Here is a 15516-nt window from a genome sequence, read left to right as displayed (position 1 = left end):
AGATGTCCCCACTTCCTGGAAGTGTCACTGTTTAAAATGTTCTCCTGCTCAGTGTCCTCACCAAGACAAATGTACAGGGACGCTCACACATGTCTGAGACACAAACTGACACGTAGTTTGTCCCACGTGGCTCCCGGTACACTTCCACCAACACAAAGACGCACACACACACTGACACACAAGGTGCTGACTGCAGCATGTTTGTCTCTGCCCCACGCACGCGATCTTCATCAATTCTGGTGGCCCCAAGACGACTGCGCGCACCGCCGTCCCCATGCATCACGCCCAAACCTGCCTCGCTATCGGAGAGAAGCCGCAAATTTGTCAAAAGGAAGAGGAAAAGGCTCCTCACATGACAATAAAGCCCGGCCAATATTTCATGAAAATGAAGTGCTCTGGCACAGTTTACAGTGGCCGCGGAGGGAGAGGGAGGGGGAGCCAAACGAATGGATGCAAAGCTCTTATCATGTGGAGTTTTTCTGTATCCGAGATGCGATTTACAAGAAGGTCACAGGAGGCTGTGGCGCATCAGGGGCCATGGATCAGGACACAGAGAGTGAAGGCAAACAAATGTTCCCACTTTCCTGTCCAAACTCCCACGCTTCTCAAAATAGTCCAAAAACGTCACCTCATGATCCAAAAAAGGTCCTGATTTTACAAACATCTGATTACTCATTACAAAAGGTCGTGACTTTTTTAAAAGCATTGTTAATGAGTGGCGCCAAAGTTTCTTTCAAAACTAAGTCCCGTCTTTCCACACAATGCCTCTTTCTAAAGAGTACTCACTCCTGAAACTACGTTCAGACTTTGTTGAGCAAATTATCTATTTACAGTTCAAGTCTCAGTTAACTTAAAGGTCATTTTACTCCATATAACCCTGATGCAAAGCAGTAAAACACATTTTTCTCTTATTCTTTCGTACCGGTGAACAGGGAGACGATGGCCTCAGTCCTTCTGCTTCAGGCTTGACCTTTGACCTTTTGGTGTTCATAGGGTCAACTGTGCTGCTGACGGCCGAGTCGCCTCTGTGGTTCTGAGGAGGGGAAAGATTCAGGATCAGACACCTTTAGATGTTATGCAAGAACATCTAGAACGGATTTAAATGAATTGAAGTAAAAGTTTATCTCCAGTAAAAATCCTGTTACTCCTGCACAATAATCATATTTTTACAGGAGGGTTACTGTAACCTAAAGTTCAAGATGTACGGAAGCCCGTGGAGGACAATATTACTATTTTGAGTGATTTATCTGCTGTTCTCCTTCTGTTTGTGTATATATTTATTGTTATTTATTTTATTTTTTGTTTGTTTTAATTTGTAATTTTCTTACTTTCTAACTTAATACTTTTTCTTACTGTATTTATTTATTGTTTTTATGCTGTTTTACATGTGATACTGGGTTATATAAATTACACTAACTTACTTTAAGTGCATTTAAGTTGAAATTTAACATTTTTTGCATTAATATGGTGTCACCCTGTGGAGTAGATTTAATATTATTTATATGAAATAGTGACAACAACAACAACAACAACAACAAGCAACCAAGACAAAACCCCACTAGAACAAAAATTAAACTATGCAAACATTTCTATATTTATCATAGAGTAATTCATATTCTCAGCTGAAAAACTCTCTAAAAAAGGCAAATCCAATTCAAAATATAACACAAGGCAAATCACCGGCCCCTGTTCCCTTCTGCAGGATCTACACGATGCCCTTCCTAACCTCTCACACAAACATCTGTAATCTGAGCCAGACTCCGAGATTAAACGACCAGATTAGACAGAGAAACCAAGTGTTGGAGTAGAGAAATGATGGGTTTGCCCCCGAGAGTTTACCGAGCATGTGCGGAGGCTGACACCGCAAATAAAAACACTGAGAGCGCCGTGACCCGGTGAGCGAGCGGAGGGCGGGATGATGACAAACAAAATCTACAGTGAGAACAAACAGCTGGAAACCGGAGCTGCAAAATTCAGGGTTCGGCTAAACAGTTATTTCAGCAGCTGGCATGGAGAAAAATACCTGGGGAACAAAAAGGGGGAATTTCCTGCAACCGCACAGAAATCAGAGGCTTCAATCATCCAGAAAGCTTCGAGTACACAAAACTCTGTCAGCTTACAGCTGTCTTAAACTTATATTATTTTCTCTGTTTATTTAAACTCAAACCAGACAAAACTGTCTTTTGTTTGAAGAACTTTAAATACTGATTCAAATATACGAGGCAGATGTTTACAGTCTTGTTTTTTAAAACGGCAAAAGAAATAAAAATGTATAAGAAATCTACAATATCTAGTAATGACAGTATTCAGATGTCGGTGTGTTTATGACTTCCACCTAAGAAGCTGTCATACTGTAAGAATAAACATTTTACGTCTGCTTAGTCAAAATAGAAAATTAACAACAGCCTTATAAGAATGTGTCAACAGAGCTGATGTTACTGAACCAGTGAAAATGTGCTTAAAAAATGACTTTTATAGAAGGAAAATGCAGCGACTACCAGAAACTGAGTACAAAAATGAGAAAATAATAATCCTTACTAGCAACAAATAAAAAGAGTTTAATGCTGAAAATCAACAAAAAATAGAAATTAGATTATTACTTCTGAAAAATGAATCCAGAACCAGGTCCTATGTGACAAGTTAAACAAAAAAGAACAAGTAGGGCTTTTTTAGCAATTTTTTTTTTTTTTAAATCTTTAAAAAGCATTTTTTCTTTAAAAGAGGTGGAAAACCAAAAGCTCTCATTCACTTCAAGATTATTTGAACTTGTTTCTAACAGAAACTGCTGCTAAATTCTGTCCAAATCAATATGACAGCATCTTCTATAGACACATATAAATATGTGAAGACTGGAAAATATACTGAAAAGGAAAAAAACTGAATCAAGTTACAGGAAAAATTTTTTTAGACTAAATTCTCAGCTTTGAGCATTCCTCAGAAATGTGGATGTGTTTAATTTTAGTCACACACCAGTTAATCAATCAATCAATAATTCAATCAAGGCATCTGTGAAGCAGAACTCCATAAAAGGTCCAGAGCACGTGGAGCGCAGACATCAAATAACATCCACACAATACAAAAATCATTTCTAACCTGCATCCTGATACTAACCTGAACCTAAAATTATCAGCAAATATGACTTTGTGTAGAAACTAAATGAATTAATAAAATCACTTGCAGTACTTCTAAAATAAAGTGCACCGGTTCTTACATTTATCCCTGTGTGATACCATATTTGATGGTTTTAAAGGTACAGAACAGCTTCCTTTAGCACAAACTCCTCTTTCATTTCTGTAAATTAGTTTTTTTCTCCTGTACTGGAGAGGACATGACAGATCACACAGGAAAGCAGGACGGCGAGGGGCAATGAAATGGAGAAAATGATGCGAAGTGGAATCAAACCCTTGCCCCTTTACCTTGGATACCAGGTCGCTGTTGTGGGTGGAGGCAGGAAGCGAGGAGAGGCCGAGGGCCCCCTGGCGGGTGGTGAAGGTGGGCGGCGGCTGGATGAGGGGCGGAGTGTGGCCGAAGGCGCTGAGGCCTCGCTGCTGGGAGAGGAGCTGCTGGTAGGCCATGGGATTGATGGGGTGAGGGAAGGGGAAGGGCGGGCTGCAAGAGGAAATTTTTGTATAAAGGATTTTTGTATAAAAGAGAATCTCAGCGGTAAACATAAAACTTGATACTTATATTTACAATGAATAAATGAAACTTTGGTTTACTGTGCAGTTAACCTCCATTCTTTAATTATTTGAGGAAATAAAATTAAAAACGAAAATCAGAAAGAAAGAAGAAAAAACTTTGTGGCTTTTCCCTTCTGCAACATAACAACCAATCAGGAGAGAGAGAGAGAAAATCAGACACCTGAGCTGGAATAAACCTGTTCAGTCTGAGAAGGCGATCAAACACTGCAAGGGTTCAGTGATTGAGATAAAGAATCAAAACTTGTCTCATGAGAAGGTTTAAGTTCAGTGGAACTGAACCTTTGAGTGACAGATCCAGGTGTTACGTTATCTGACATCAGTGTGGGTGCGGATACCTGAGCCCGCCGACCGACAGGTGTCCGTAGGAGCTGCTGGCGGCCGAGCTGGAGCGTGAATTGTTGATGTATGCCACCAGGGAGTTGGGTGAGGTGCGGATCATCGTCTGGAGGTCGATGCTGGCGTCGGACAGCGGCGAGATAGACAGCGCCCTTTTCCTGCTGAGCCGCGGCGTCAGTCTGGGGCTTGAGAACCGCGACACTGTGGATGACACACAGGTGGGTGAACAGGTGATATTATCCATCACACTGGTAACATGTAGGTTAGCAGTGAGAGGAGTCTAAAGGAAAGACTCTTAAATCTAACGAGTCACTCTCCACCTGAATGCAGTCTACTTAGAATCAGCCTGTGTCTGCTGTTTGTGCTATTTTGGGGCGGAGGCATTAAAGCGGTGAGGGTGGAAGTGCATGCTTGCTGTGATGGATGCTGCTGCAGCATCGCTGTGACACCCAAAACCCCGCGGACTCACAACAGCCCTATCAATAAGTGCTCACAGCGAATATAGTAAACTATCTCTTCACTGACACAAACAGAGCCTGGCAGATATTACTGTAGATATTAGACAATAAACTCAAGCCTCAAGGATGCAGGAATTACACTGTAGAAGCAATCGTCTGGAATAAGTGACCTACATCCGACTGGATCTGTCCCAGTGACACAAATTTTAAATGGAGAAGGGTCGAGGGGGTTAGTTGTTGTTTGATTGCACAACACTGAGAAGAATCACCATGTTTTCAGGGTATTTCGCTTTACAACTCCCTACTTTCCTAAAATAAGTAAAGAACACTTTCAGTGGAGGGAGAATTCAAATAGTTGCAGGCTGGGTTTCAGTTTGTCTTTACATAGGGAATAAAGTATAACACTGATGCCACCTGGCTTTAACAGTTATGCATGCTGACGCTGATTTGCATAACATTATATGAAAACTGTCTTTACTGTACAGTCTAAGTCAGCGGTCCCCAACCCCGGGGGACCAGTCTGTGAGTCGTTTGATACCGGGCCGCGAGAGTTGAGGCTCGGGTGTGAAATGTATGGGTTTTTTTTATCGTTATTTTTGTTAATCATTTTTATCATTAACTCGGTTTCCCTGGGTCTTTTCCCATGTGTTATGAATAAATCTTCTGTTTTTTTGGTACCAATACTGGCTTTATTTTTTTGTATTTATCCGCAACACCTTAAAGGTGAAAATATTGTCGGACATAAACCGGTCCGCTAATGTCCACTAGAGGTGGGCTCCAAAACTTAAAATGTCCAACTTAATTTCTTTAGTTCCAGCAGAAATAAATGTGTTTACAGCTTAATAAAAAAAAACATTTTTAGCCTATGTAGTTAATTTGCCCTCATGACAACTATACAGGGGAATAATTTTTTTTTTATAATTCACCTATTTAAATTGCATTAAGGCTGTCATGTTTAGGCTGTGTGCAGGCAGGATGAGGACCCAAACGCAAGCACACGGAGGCAGGAATGAACTCAAAACACAGTTTTATTGCTGACGGAAGTTAAGGCGATACAAAATAATATGAAACTAAACTGTGAAGTCATAAAGGAACTGACTCACGAGGAAACACGGAGGGGCACACAGTCATGAGGGAGACACAGACATAAATACACAGAGGGTTAACAAGGGAAGTGGGAGCACACGGGGAACACAGCTGACAGATAATCGTAATGAGACAGGGCAGGAGTGAACACAACATGACGCATACTGACAAGAGACTGTCAAAGTAAAACAGGAAGTACACAGAGGTTCAGACAGGAGGAGAGAGAGAGCACGGGGAGAGCACAGACATAACGGGCTGGGGGAAAACACAAGGAGGGGAAACGAGGGCTCACAGATACACAGAGGGGCACACAGGGGGTAATCAAATAAGGAACATCTTAACAGAACAACCTAGGAACCACGGCATAAATAAAGAACAAAATACAAAACACACGAAAACTAAGAATACTGGGCCAACATGGCCCAGGACCATGACATCGGCATTATTAGGTCGTGCCGCCTTGACTGACAGGGGCTTTAGCTGCTAACTGTCTGCTATGTTCCTGAATGGACCTCTAGACCAAGTTTAAAAGGATTTGTTTAATTTTGGTAATAAATAAAATCAGATCATCAGCATACAGTTATAAGCTGCGATCAGTTTGTTCCTTCTGGTGCACTTTTCATATGATCATCTGACAGATAATATGGCTTATTGTGTGGTTATTGTACTAACAGACCATCCCTCCAGTTTTAGTAAAATTCTGATTTTATTTGGCTTTTAATTAGGAAGAATCGGTGTCTGTGTTAGCTGATAACTTACCCTGTCATTCTGATAGGTTCATTTCTGTCTTGAAAAAAGCCAACACAGAGACTAAAACACTGACACTGGTCAATACCTTTAATCTAAAAACAGCTGTCATCACAATGGCACTCAATCAATTTGAGCAAATGGACAAAGGACCCCACATTTATTATGTCCATGTAGATAAGAAGCATCAGTAAATAATTTGTTTTTCTTACAAGGAAGCTAATATGCTAATAACAGGACTTAGTCCCTTGATGGCACATTTAGAACTGTAGTTAAACCATAATTTACATGCATCTATATGAAACTGTTTGTTTGGTGGTTGAAAGGTGCTGTTGCTCGGTTGATGTGTGTAATCTTTGAGTACCCAAAGTGCCTCATCCTACTGAGACATCCCTGATACTCACAGGCAGGTCACTTTACCATCTGTAATGGGTTGTATTTTATACAAATGCACTGCAATGAAATGTGTCCTTAATGGGCTGACACAAAGGTGAAGAATGAGGGAAACATATCCCCAGCATCACAGCGTTGACATGTATTTGGTGCTGTTTAAACAGTAATCAATAAAACTGACTTCTGCGTAAATCAGAAAAATTAGGGACATTTTTTAATCAATGTGTTTCTTGGTTGGATTTGGGAGAGTTTGACAGAGGTCAACATGTACTGGCTGTTTATTGTTTTAAAAAATTAACATGAGAAGGGCTTAAATTACAGACAAATACATGGTTTTTTTCCCAAGTTTTCTTTTGGAGAAAAACCCTCATTTCAATTCTCACAGGCCTTAGAGTGAAGCAGGGAATTAGCCTCCTCTGCAGCTGTCTGATCATTACATTTCACAACTTTAGTCTTTAGTCCAAACATGTGTCTGCATGAAATCCAATGCAGCTCTCACATCTGCCCACATGTGGCGACCTCATTAAGATTCAGACACGACCAATCAATCTTCCCGCAATAATTCCTCGTAATTACTCCAGATAAACATCACCCAGTCTGGGTTGGACTTCACGATGCTAAATGAGGGCAATTTACAAAGAATTGATTTCAACTGCAAGGAAATGTATGCAGAACCATCTGATCGATCTCAGCTCTGACATGTAAATTCAGACAACAAAACTCTTCTTCAGGCAGGTAAAACAGGCTCCAAACTTCCTTTTTCTTTAAGTTGTAACACTGGGCGGACATACAGAACTCATTGCATGCTTAATTGTCATTTTTTTCCTAACCAGCTAGTCCAGAAGACAATGAGAAGCACACTGACTGTATTTAGGTGTTATGGTTAAATAATAATGTTTAATGTGACATAAGTAAATAAACAGATTTTAAACGATTCAGCCTGAGACTATAGATATTTTTTTCCTATGAAGTCAGAGTGAGTCAATCCCCACAAACTGTATATAAAAGATGTCAGTAGCCACTATGATGTCACCCATGTATTTCTGGCATGGTGAACCCTTAAAGTGAGCAGACTGAACAATCTCCATGTTGGGTTTCTGAGTCAGACCACATTTGAATGAAAGGATGGGAAGAAGTTATGAGCTAATGCTGGTTGGTATAGCTTGGCTAGCAAGCTGCACCCATAAACTGTAACGGTGCATCACATAGATTAGCACAATTATTTGACAAATTACGGTATCAGCAATATTTATAATTAGCACTATTATCCTGAATGACATCTGTTACCGCTCATAAACTTTTCAATTCTTTTTTTCCCTAAAAGATCTTGTGTCAGTGTCTCCCTCTCTGCAATCTTGGAATCTCTGAGCTCTGTCAATGAAATGGTGGTAAACTCAGATATGCACGTTATATCACGTTTCCCTGTGAATTGGATTAAAAAAACAAACAAACAAAAAAAAACAGCCCAATGCTGAAGACAATACTTCAAAATATGAGTTAACAAGCTCATGGGTGACATCATGGTGGGTATTACCATGTATAGAGCTAAGCCTCTGGGAAGATTCAAATACGTTTTCTGAAACCCTGGTAATGACTACAATGTGGCAGGTTAATCTGGTCTTAATCTGCAACATGCTGTTTTTAGGCTAGTCTACATAGTGCATACAGCCATATCTGTTTGCTGCTCAAAAACAAATGGAAGCCTTAAAAGTTGCCCTTTATTTTTGCACATCAAATTACCAAATAATAACAGTGAAAGAAGCTGGTATCTTCCTCAAAGATGGGAATATTTAAAAAATGTACATTTAAAGAAAGAGTTTATCCATGAGTTTTCCACCACTGACGGTGGCTCTAATGTTCTCAAAAACTGAGTTAATTAAAGCACATTAAAGCATTGTATTGGACACCTGACACTAAATGCTGCTTGGAAAAGGGCTGTTAAGATAAATGTTAAAATCTGTCCTTGTTCCTTACAAAGAAACAGTTGGGGGGACTCCTGGAGCACATCTGGTTCACTTCCTGTCACCAAGGCTCAGAAACTAGAGGCTCTGACGTTGAGCTTTTCCTGCGACAGCGAGGAGCTCAGCAAGCAATTAATTCTGCTTTGTTTGCTTTCACTGCCGTGCTTATTAACGATGGGGCTCAGAGGGTCTTTCCAAGTATGTCCTGCAGCATATGTTACCTGTTTAAAGACTTGAGGAGGAGGAGGAGGCATCTTTATGCTGGGACATATGGAATTTGAATGATGATCTAACAAATCCACAGAAGAGGAAAAACATTTCCTCGATTCTCGAGGGACATCTTAGCTCTGGAGGTTTGTTACTGTTTGAGGGGCGGCCGGTGTTGCTGGATGCTAATTTGGACATTTAACCAGACGAAGCTCAGATAAAGCCCAGGTTGATGCTGATGCTGATGCTGATGGTGGTGGTGGGGGTGAGGTTTTCTTTTTTTTCCTACTGTTATCGGTGATGGCGGCAGCGGCTCGTATGACGCCGTTCAGGACTGGCAGCCATATTCATCTCTGTTACTTCCTCTCACCTCTGGGGAGATGTGTTTATTAATGTGCCACTTCCACTGATAAATGGACCAATGGAAAACCCCGGCTCGACTCGCTCGCCGCTGCCACTGCCGCCTCCCCCACTTCTCCATTGTGATTTATATTAGAAGCTGCTTTGGGGAGGGGGGGGGGTGAGGTGTGTTGAAAACATTTTGGGGAGGGGGGGGGGCTCTCAATTAAAGGAAAGTCATAAACTTTAGATAAAAATCAATAAGCTGCTTAAACTTTCGATTATTCTGGAGTCAAACTTTGACATAAGCACTTAAAAAAACTCACAAGGAGTCTGTCAACTATGACATCTGTTAATTTTAAATAAACATTTAAGCAAAAGTGACTAAATGATAGCCAAAAATATTTTCCTTATGTGAGCAATAAATATGAGGAAAACCAGTCAAAGATGCTTCCCAGCTAGAAGCGAATGTTTGGCCCAGATGTGGCCCACATCTGCAGTTTTCTTTGGCCTTGAATGACTGCATAAACATGGGGTTAGCATGGCTGCCACAACGCAGCCAGAGGTCAAGGATGTTCTGTTTTTGAGAAACGACACTCGCCAGCACGACAAGTGCCAAAAGAAGCCCGGATTAGGCCCAGATGTGTCGGCTCTCTGGGTTAACTTTACATGATTGCACTTTGCACATCTCTCATTCTGGAGCTAATAAAAAGACACCAGACCATCAACCATGAAAACGTGTAACAGATGAGTAAATTCGATGCCTTTTCTCATGAAAATAAAGATGTAATCACTATAAAATAAAATCTCATGTTATGACTTTGCCAAGTTTCTGTTCTTTCACCTGCAGCGTGAGACTGTTTTATTTGTAACAGAAAGTTTTTAAATCATTATAATATAAACAAGTCAAACTGAAGACAAAACTGATCTGATGGTGTGAAAGATTACGTTCAAAAACATAAAAACTTCGAGCTTACTTATTCAACATGAAACTACCACAGATGGTGTCAAAGATAGGGAGACACGAGAGGAATTGTTCACCCACACACACACAAAACTGATTTAAAGATCTTAAAACAGAAATTAGTAGATCTGCTGCATGTGTTGAATATCTCCACCTTGAATCTTTACTCAGCTTTAACAAAGCCCCAAAACAAACCAATCAAAACCTTCTGATACCAAAAGCCTGGTAACAGATTTGCGGAAAACTAAATATTTGTAGGACTGAGTGCAACCACAGAAGATGAATATGAAGAAAGCATCTTAGACAGCATTCCTGTTAGACAGATACCTTATGTGTTGCTTCTTTTGAGTAGTTTTTCTCAAACATCACCAGCTTTCCTCACCTCATTTCTAAGAATGGAAATATTTCACCGTGTTTGGCAGGTAGAGTGATCTTGCTGCTCCCTGCTCACAGTTTCAGTGAATATCTTAACAATGACATTTTGGCGAGACGGAGCCAAACGTGCTTTCCGTTTGCTTTGGCTCCTGCGCCTGCATAGTGTTTCGGGACGGCTGGAAACTGAGTTATGACAGCTTTAGTGAGCGCGGCTGGCCGGCTTCACGCTGCTGGCAGCCTGCCTTAGCTCTCAGCAGCACAACTTTGGCCTCCAACACCATAACACAGCGAGCTCATTCACAAGCCTGTGGGGAAGAGTTTAACCCACGCTGACGGCTCGTTGAGCGGCTCAGCAGGCAACCGTATCACTCACTGTAAAACTTGGGGTGAGGCCTAAAGTCACCAGTTATTTTGTACATTTATATATTGTATTTTTATATTTAATTTCAGATGTGCTCTGTTTTCAGTGTCATTGTGGACCTCATAGATTGGTTGCAAGTTACAACCTGGAGTTCTCCTTTTCATTTTACAGCCTCAGGATACTCCAGCAAGAAACCACATGTAAAGGTTTTAGAAATGTAAAGACCTAAAATTCCCACGCAAATGTGTTGTTCTGTCCTTTAAGCTCATTATAGTTCATTTATAGAGGAAACATCACTGTGCTTTCTTCTATGAGTTCAGACTTCCTGAGCTGCTTTAGAATTTACATATATTACTGGAAAGAAGAAGGTGAGAATGATTGTTCCAAGCAGACAGCAAATATATGCAGCAGTCACACACGACCTGGTTACTTAAAGGTAGACTTTTAACATAAGTGTGTTTACTGTTTCAAAATACTTTAAAATCCAAATCATCCAAAATTAATGAAAGACATCTATGTGTTGACGAGAAATCAAATGGAAGCTAAACTGGTGACAATCTTTACTTTTGTATAAAACCAGTTAGTAGCACAAGATGTTGCAGCGAGTAAGTATAACCTTTACTTAACCAGGTAAGTCATGAAACACACGAGGTCCTGAAGAATCCTTTAAAACCCTTTTGAGCAAAACATGGTGGATGGTTAAAATGTGTAACTAGTGCTGTATAGAATATTACTAAAGAGTGTATGAACAGCTATGCAGCAATGAGAGACTATCCAATGTCAATGAAGGTCACCAACTTCGCCACATAGCTGTTGGAATTATCAGTCCCATCACTGAGGCAACAAATTAACAATAAATTAAAGCAACTTCCAATGGAAAAGTATCACATGTGACCGGGTTACCAAGGCAACCACTGGCCTGAAATAAGTACTGGAAACCAGCTACCAGCTGAAAAGCAATGCATAAGCTTATTGCTTTGATGAGTATAGAGTAATTGTTTTGTTTTGTTTTTTATTTAAACTTTAATTGAAAGGGAAAATTGCAATATTAACAAATGTTGCCTTTTGATGCATTGCTGCAAAGTTAGCTTAAAGACAATTTATATATGCAGTCCCTTGGCAGGTTACAAATGTTATCCATAATTGCACTTCAGATAAATCAATCTAAATCCATGAGTAGCATTGGAATAACTTTTGAGACTTTTCTGAAGCGTAACATCAACTAGTTTCTCAAGGTTTGCTTATTAAGCATGTGCCTAGAACAAAACCCAATAAAAAAGCAAAAAAATAAATATATACGTGCATCCACACCAGACACGAGAGTCAAAAACAGGCCAACAATAATATTTTTTTAAAAATCAACAGCTCTCATACTCTCACACTCCAGTTTTGTTTTTAACACTTCCAGCACACCTGCTCGGGATTATGACCAATAAAAAATATATATTGATGGGTACCCATAACTTTTTTTTCAAAATTCTGAGATTAAAGTCAGATTTCTACTAGAAAATTTTTAGATTTCTGACAGAAAAAGCCAGATTTATGAGGAAAACAACCAGAATTCTATCTTTCGCCTCACAATTCTAGAAAAAGTCATCTCTTATAAAGATTTTTTTTTCCAGAGGAACCTAATTCTCTCCCTGCTGTGTTTTTATATGAGTCTTGTGGCACACAGTAGTTATGTAAAGCACCTAGAAAAGCAAAGGTGAGTAAAGGATGAGCAGGAAGATGGCCATAAATATCCTACAACCCAGTTAGAAATTTACTGTATGAGAAACACTAACAGGAAATGTCACATCTGTGCAAGTGCAGAGGCGTTAAGCTGGCAGGTATTATCACAATGACTCAGACAGATGAAGTTTTCTGGTGTTCATCACCAGGACTTCCCCTCCACCATTAGTCTCACTCTCAGACACGGGTACCCTTTTAAGGTGCAGAGCAAAGCGCCGGATCAAAGCAGGCATCCATTACATTAAATATACCTACTGCAGCCAAATGTGCCCCACAGTGGAAATATCACAGCACCACAATAAGTCCTCCATGTTTACGGAAAAGTGCTGGTGGAGGCCTGGTGTGGAGGCGAGCTGCTCAGCACATGTCCAATACCTGAAGCCCTTCAGATGTTTGAAGATGTTTGACATGAAAAATGTACACAGGGCTTTTTTATTTATACACCTCTCCTGTGATCTCTGTTTCATCTCCAACGTGATACGAATTTCATCTCCCTAATCGGGGTCAAAGCAGCTCATTGGGTAGAGCCGGGTGGGCTGGTGGGAAAAGAGACCTTTCTACAGTCCGCTTTAGTCAGCTGGATGAACTGACTTTTCACGTGATACAGGATTTGCCACCTGAAATAACGCTCACAACACGGTAACACCCCAAATAACCTATAAAAACACATAAGATACACAGATACACTGTTTGTTATCAGAAGTATATACAACTCAGATTAGATACACTTGTAGTTTGTGATTCATCTCCTAAAGAAAAGACAAAACAAATAAGATAAACTTAGAAAAACTTAACTGAAATGTTGGTTTACTTTTTTTTTCTATACATTGGATTGGAAAGTCAAAATCAACAATATGAAAAGCCAAAAGAGGTTCAAACGTAGGTTTTATTTCAACTTTAAAACTGTTTCCACACATTTTCACCATTTGCGTAAAGCATACGGTGGCGTACATTGTCACTCATATCCTTGATATTTTAAAGCCCCCTTTCCTTTCTTTTTTTTTACACCCAGGTGACCTGTTTGGGGCAAAAGGCCGAAGTTAAATAGAATGTATGGGTGCATCACTGCTGTAAAGCTGGACATTGTAACATGGCAGTCTATGGGGACCGACTCGGTTTTGGAGGCACCTTCCACTGGTAATGACAGAAACTGCAGTTTCACATTTTTTCATTTACTGTCATCGTACTATGTCTGAACTTCTTAGCCTAAAAATCACAGGAATCCAGAAAACCAAAACTAGGGGCTTAGAGAAGTTAGGAAACTGCAGCTGGAAACCTTTCAAGTCAAATCTCAGAGGTACTCACCATCAATGGGAGCGATGTAGTCAGACAGGTGGGCCCCCGCCGTGGCCCCGGCCCCTTGCATGAGCAGCTCGCTATAGGGGCTCCGGTGGCTCGCCATTAGGTGATAATACTCAGCCGGACTGGCTCCAGGTGGAGGAGGAGGAAGTCCAAACAGCCCACGGTCTTTCAAATGCTCGTGGGCCACTGCAGGAGCAAGCAGAGAGGGTGCGAATGAGCAGAGTTAAAGAAAGCTATGAGAACAGGAAATTAGGACAGGGAGGATAGATGGATGCAGGGATGGAGTGAATGGCTAAACAGGAGGAGGGAGGGAAGGGGGAGAGGGGCAAATTCCTGGTGCCTCACACTGAGGGGATCTCTGAATGGGGAGAGGGGCCAGTGGGGTGGAGCTGGATCGCTGATGTGCAACAGCCCGTGTAGGTGCTCCCACCCACCAACCCCCCATTTCTTCAGTCACACAAGGAAAACAAGTCTTTATGTTGTTGGTGTATGTTAAGGTCAAAGACTCCGGAGTGTAAATATTAGTTCTGATTTACTGATTATTTTGATGGACAGTGGAGGAACTTTCACATCATGAGTTTAGTTACCTAATTTCACTACTTTTTCTTCAGTTTTTAAGGTGGTTGCAGCCACTTAATTAATCTGCCAATTAATCTAGTTTATAGATTTTAAAGGCAGCCTACAGCTACTTTATAATGCAAACTCGTGAATCGTATTGGTGTTAACATCTGCACATAGTAAGATCCTTTTAAATGTGTCAGCACCTCAAAGTCTGAATTATGAATCTGTTTTTCTCCTCCACGTCCTCACATTGTGTCTTGCTCCCTTTTTTCAGGCTCTCTACCTCCTGCTCGAGTCCTAATCGATCTTTCAGACGACATCAGGCCTCTGGGCGTAAAAAAGAGCAGACGCCGTGCTGACTTCATAGCTGAAGTAGCTGCCCTTAATTCGCCCTCACAGGATCACATTTCCACCTTAAAAACTTCTGAATGATGACCAGAGAGCTAGTTAATCAGATGAAGCTGTGGGAAAAGAGACGCAGTGCAGGAAGAGAGCCAGCAGGTTAAAAACTGCAGAACCTCCGAAAAACAAAAAGATGCTTATTTAAACGGGCTCCAGTTGACTTTTTTTCACATATTACATTTCTTTGTTGCCAAAGTGTCCTTTAACAGCGATGTGAAAATAACAGGAAGTCACATCTCCATGCTGAGGTGAATAAAGAGGTCACCTGGAAGGCTAGCAGTCTTCATTTCCAAACTCAACACCTTGTCTTTCAACAATCTTTTCTCCTTCGGTGCAGCTTTATCACGGGCCGATCTCAGGCGCGGCTGCTTATTTCACATTAAAAGGTTTGCCACATTACCACTGACAGACTGTAAAAGAAGATTTATACCCCGTCCCACCACCGCGCTCCAATCTGTTATTGTAATTCAGCGCTGAGGAAAGAGTTGTCATCACGTCCGGGTAGATTTTGAGGAGGGGTGGGGGGTTGTTGAGGGTTTGCCAGCACTGTTTTATCAATTTCAACTTAGTGTTTCTAAAAGAATCCTCTTAG

The 15516-nt window shown here is 40.8% G+C and overlaps 1 protein-coding gene across 2 annotated transcripts in view; it reads right to left on the bottom strand.

Annotated features, from left to right (window-relative positions):
* The window catches only part of LOC113016477 (zinc finger protein GLI2-like), a 94165-nt gene that overhangs the window by 14156 nt on the left and 64493 nt on the right, over positions 1 to 15516 (bottom strand). For both annotated transcript variants that reach the window (XM_026159321.1, XM_026159322.1), the window contains exons 5-8: positions 13965 to 14147; positions 4037 to 4238; positions 3417 to 3609; positions 923 to 1033 (exon numbers count right to left, since the gene is read on the bottom strand). In XM_026159321.1, coding sequence (XP_026015106.1) covers positions 923 to 1033; positions 3417 to 3609; positions 4037 to 4238; positions 13965 to 14147 — 689 coding nt within the window. The remainder of the gene's footprint in view (positions 1 to 922; positions 1034 to 3416; positions 3610 to 4036; positions 4239 to 13964; positions 14148 to 15516) is intronic.

This window comes from Astatotilapia calliptera, chromosome 23, assembly GCF_900246225.1.
Source record: "Astatotilapia calliptera chromosome 23, fAstCal1.2, whole genome shotgun sequence".
Taxonomy (NCBI): domain Eukaryota; kingdom Metazoa; phylum Chordata; class Actinopteri; order Cichliformes; family Cichlidae; genus Astatotilapia; species Astatotilapia calliptera.
The sequence above is the reverse complement of the archived record's forward strand: the minus strand, read 5'-3'. Positions and strand labels throughout refer to the sequence as shown.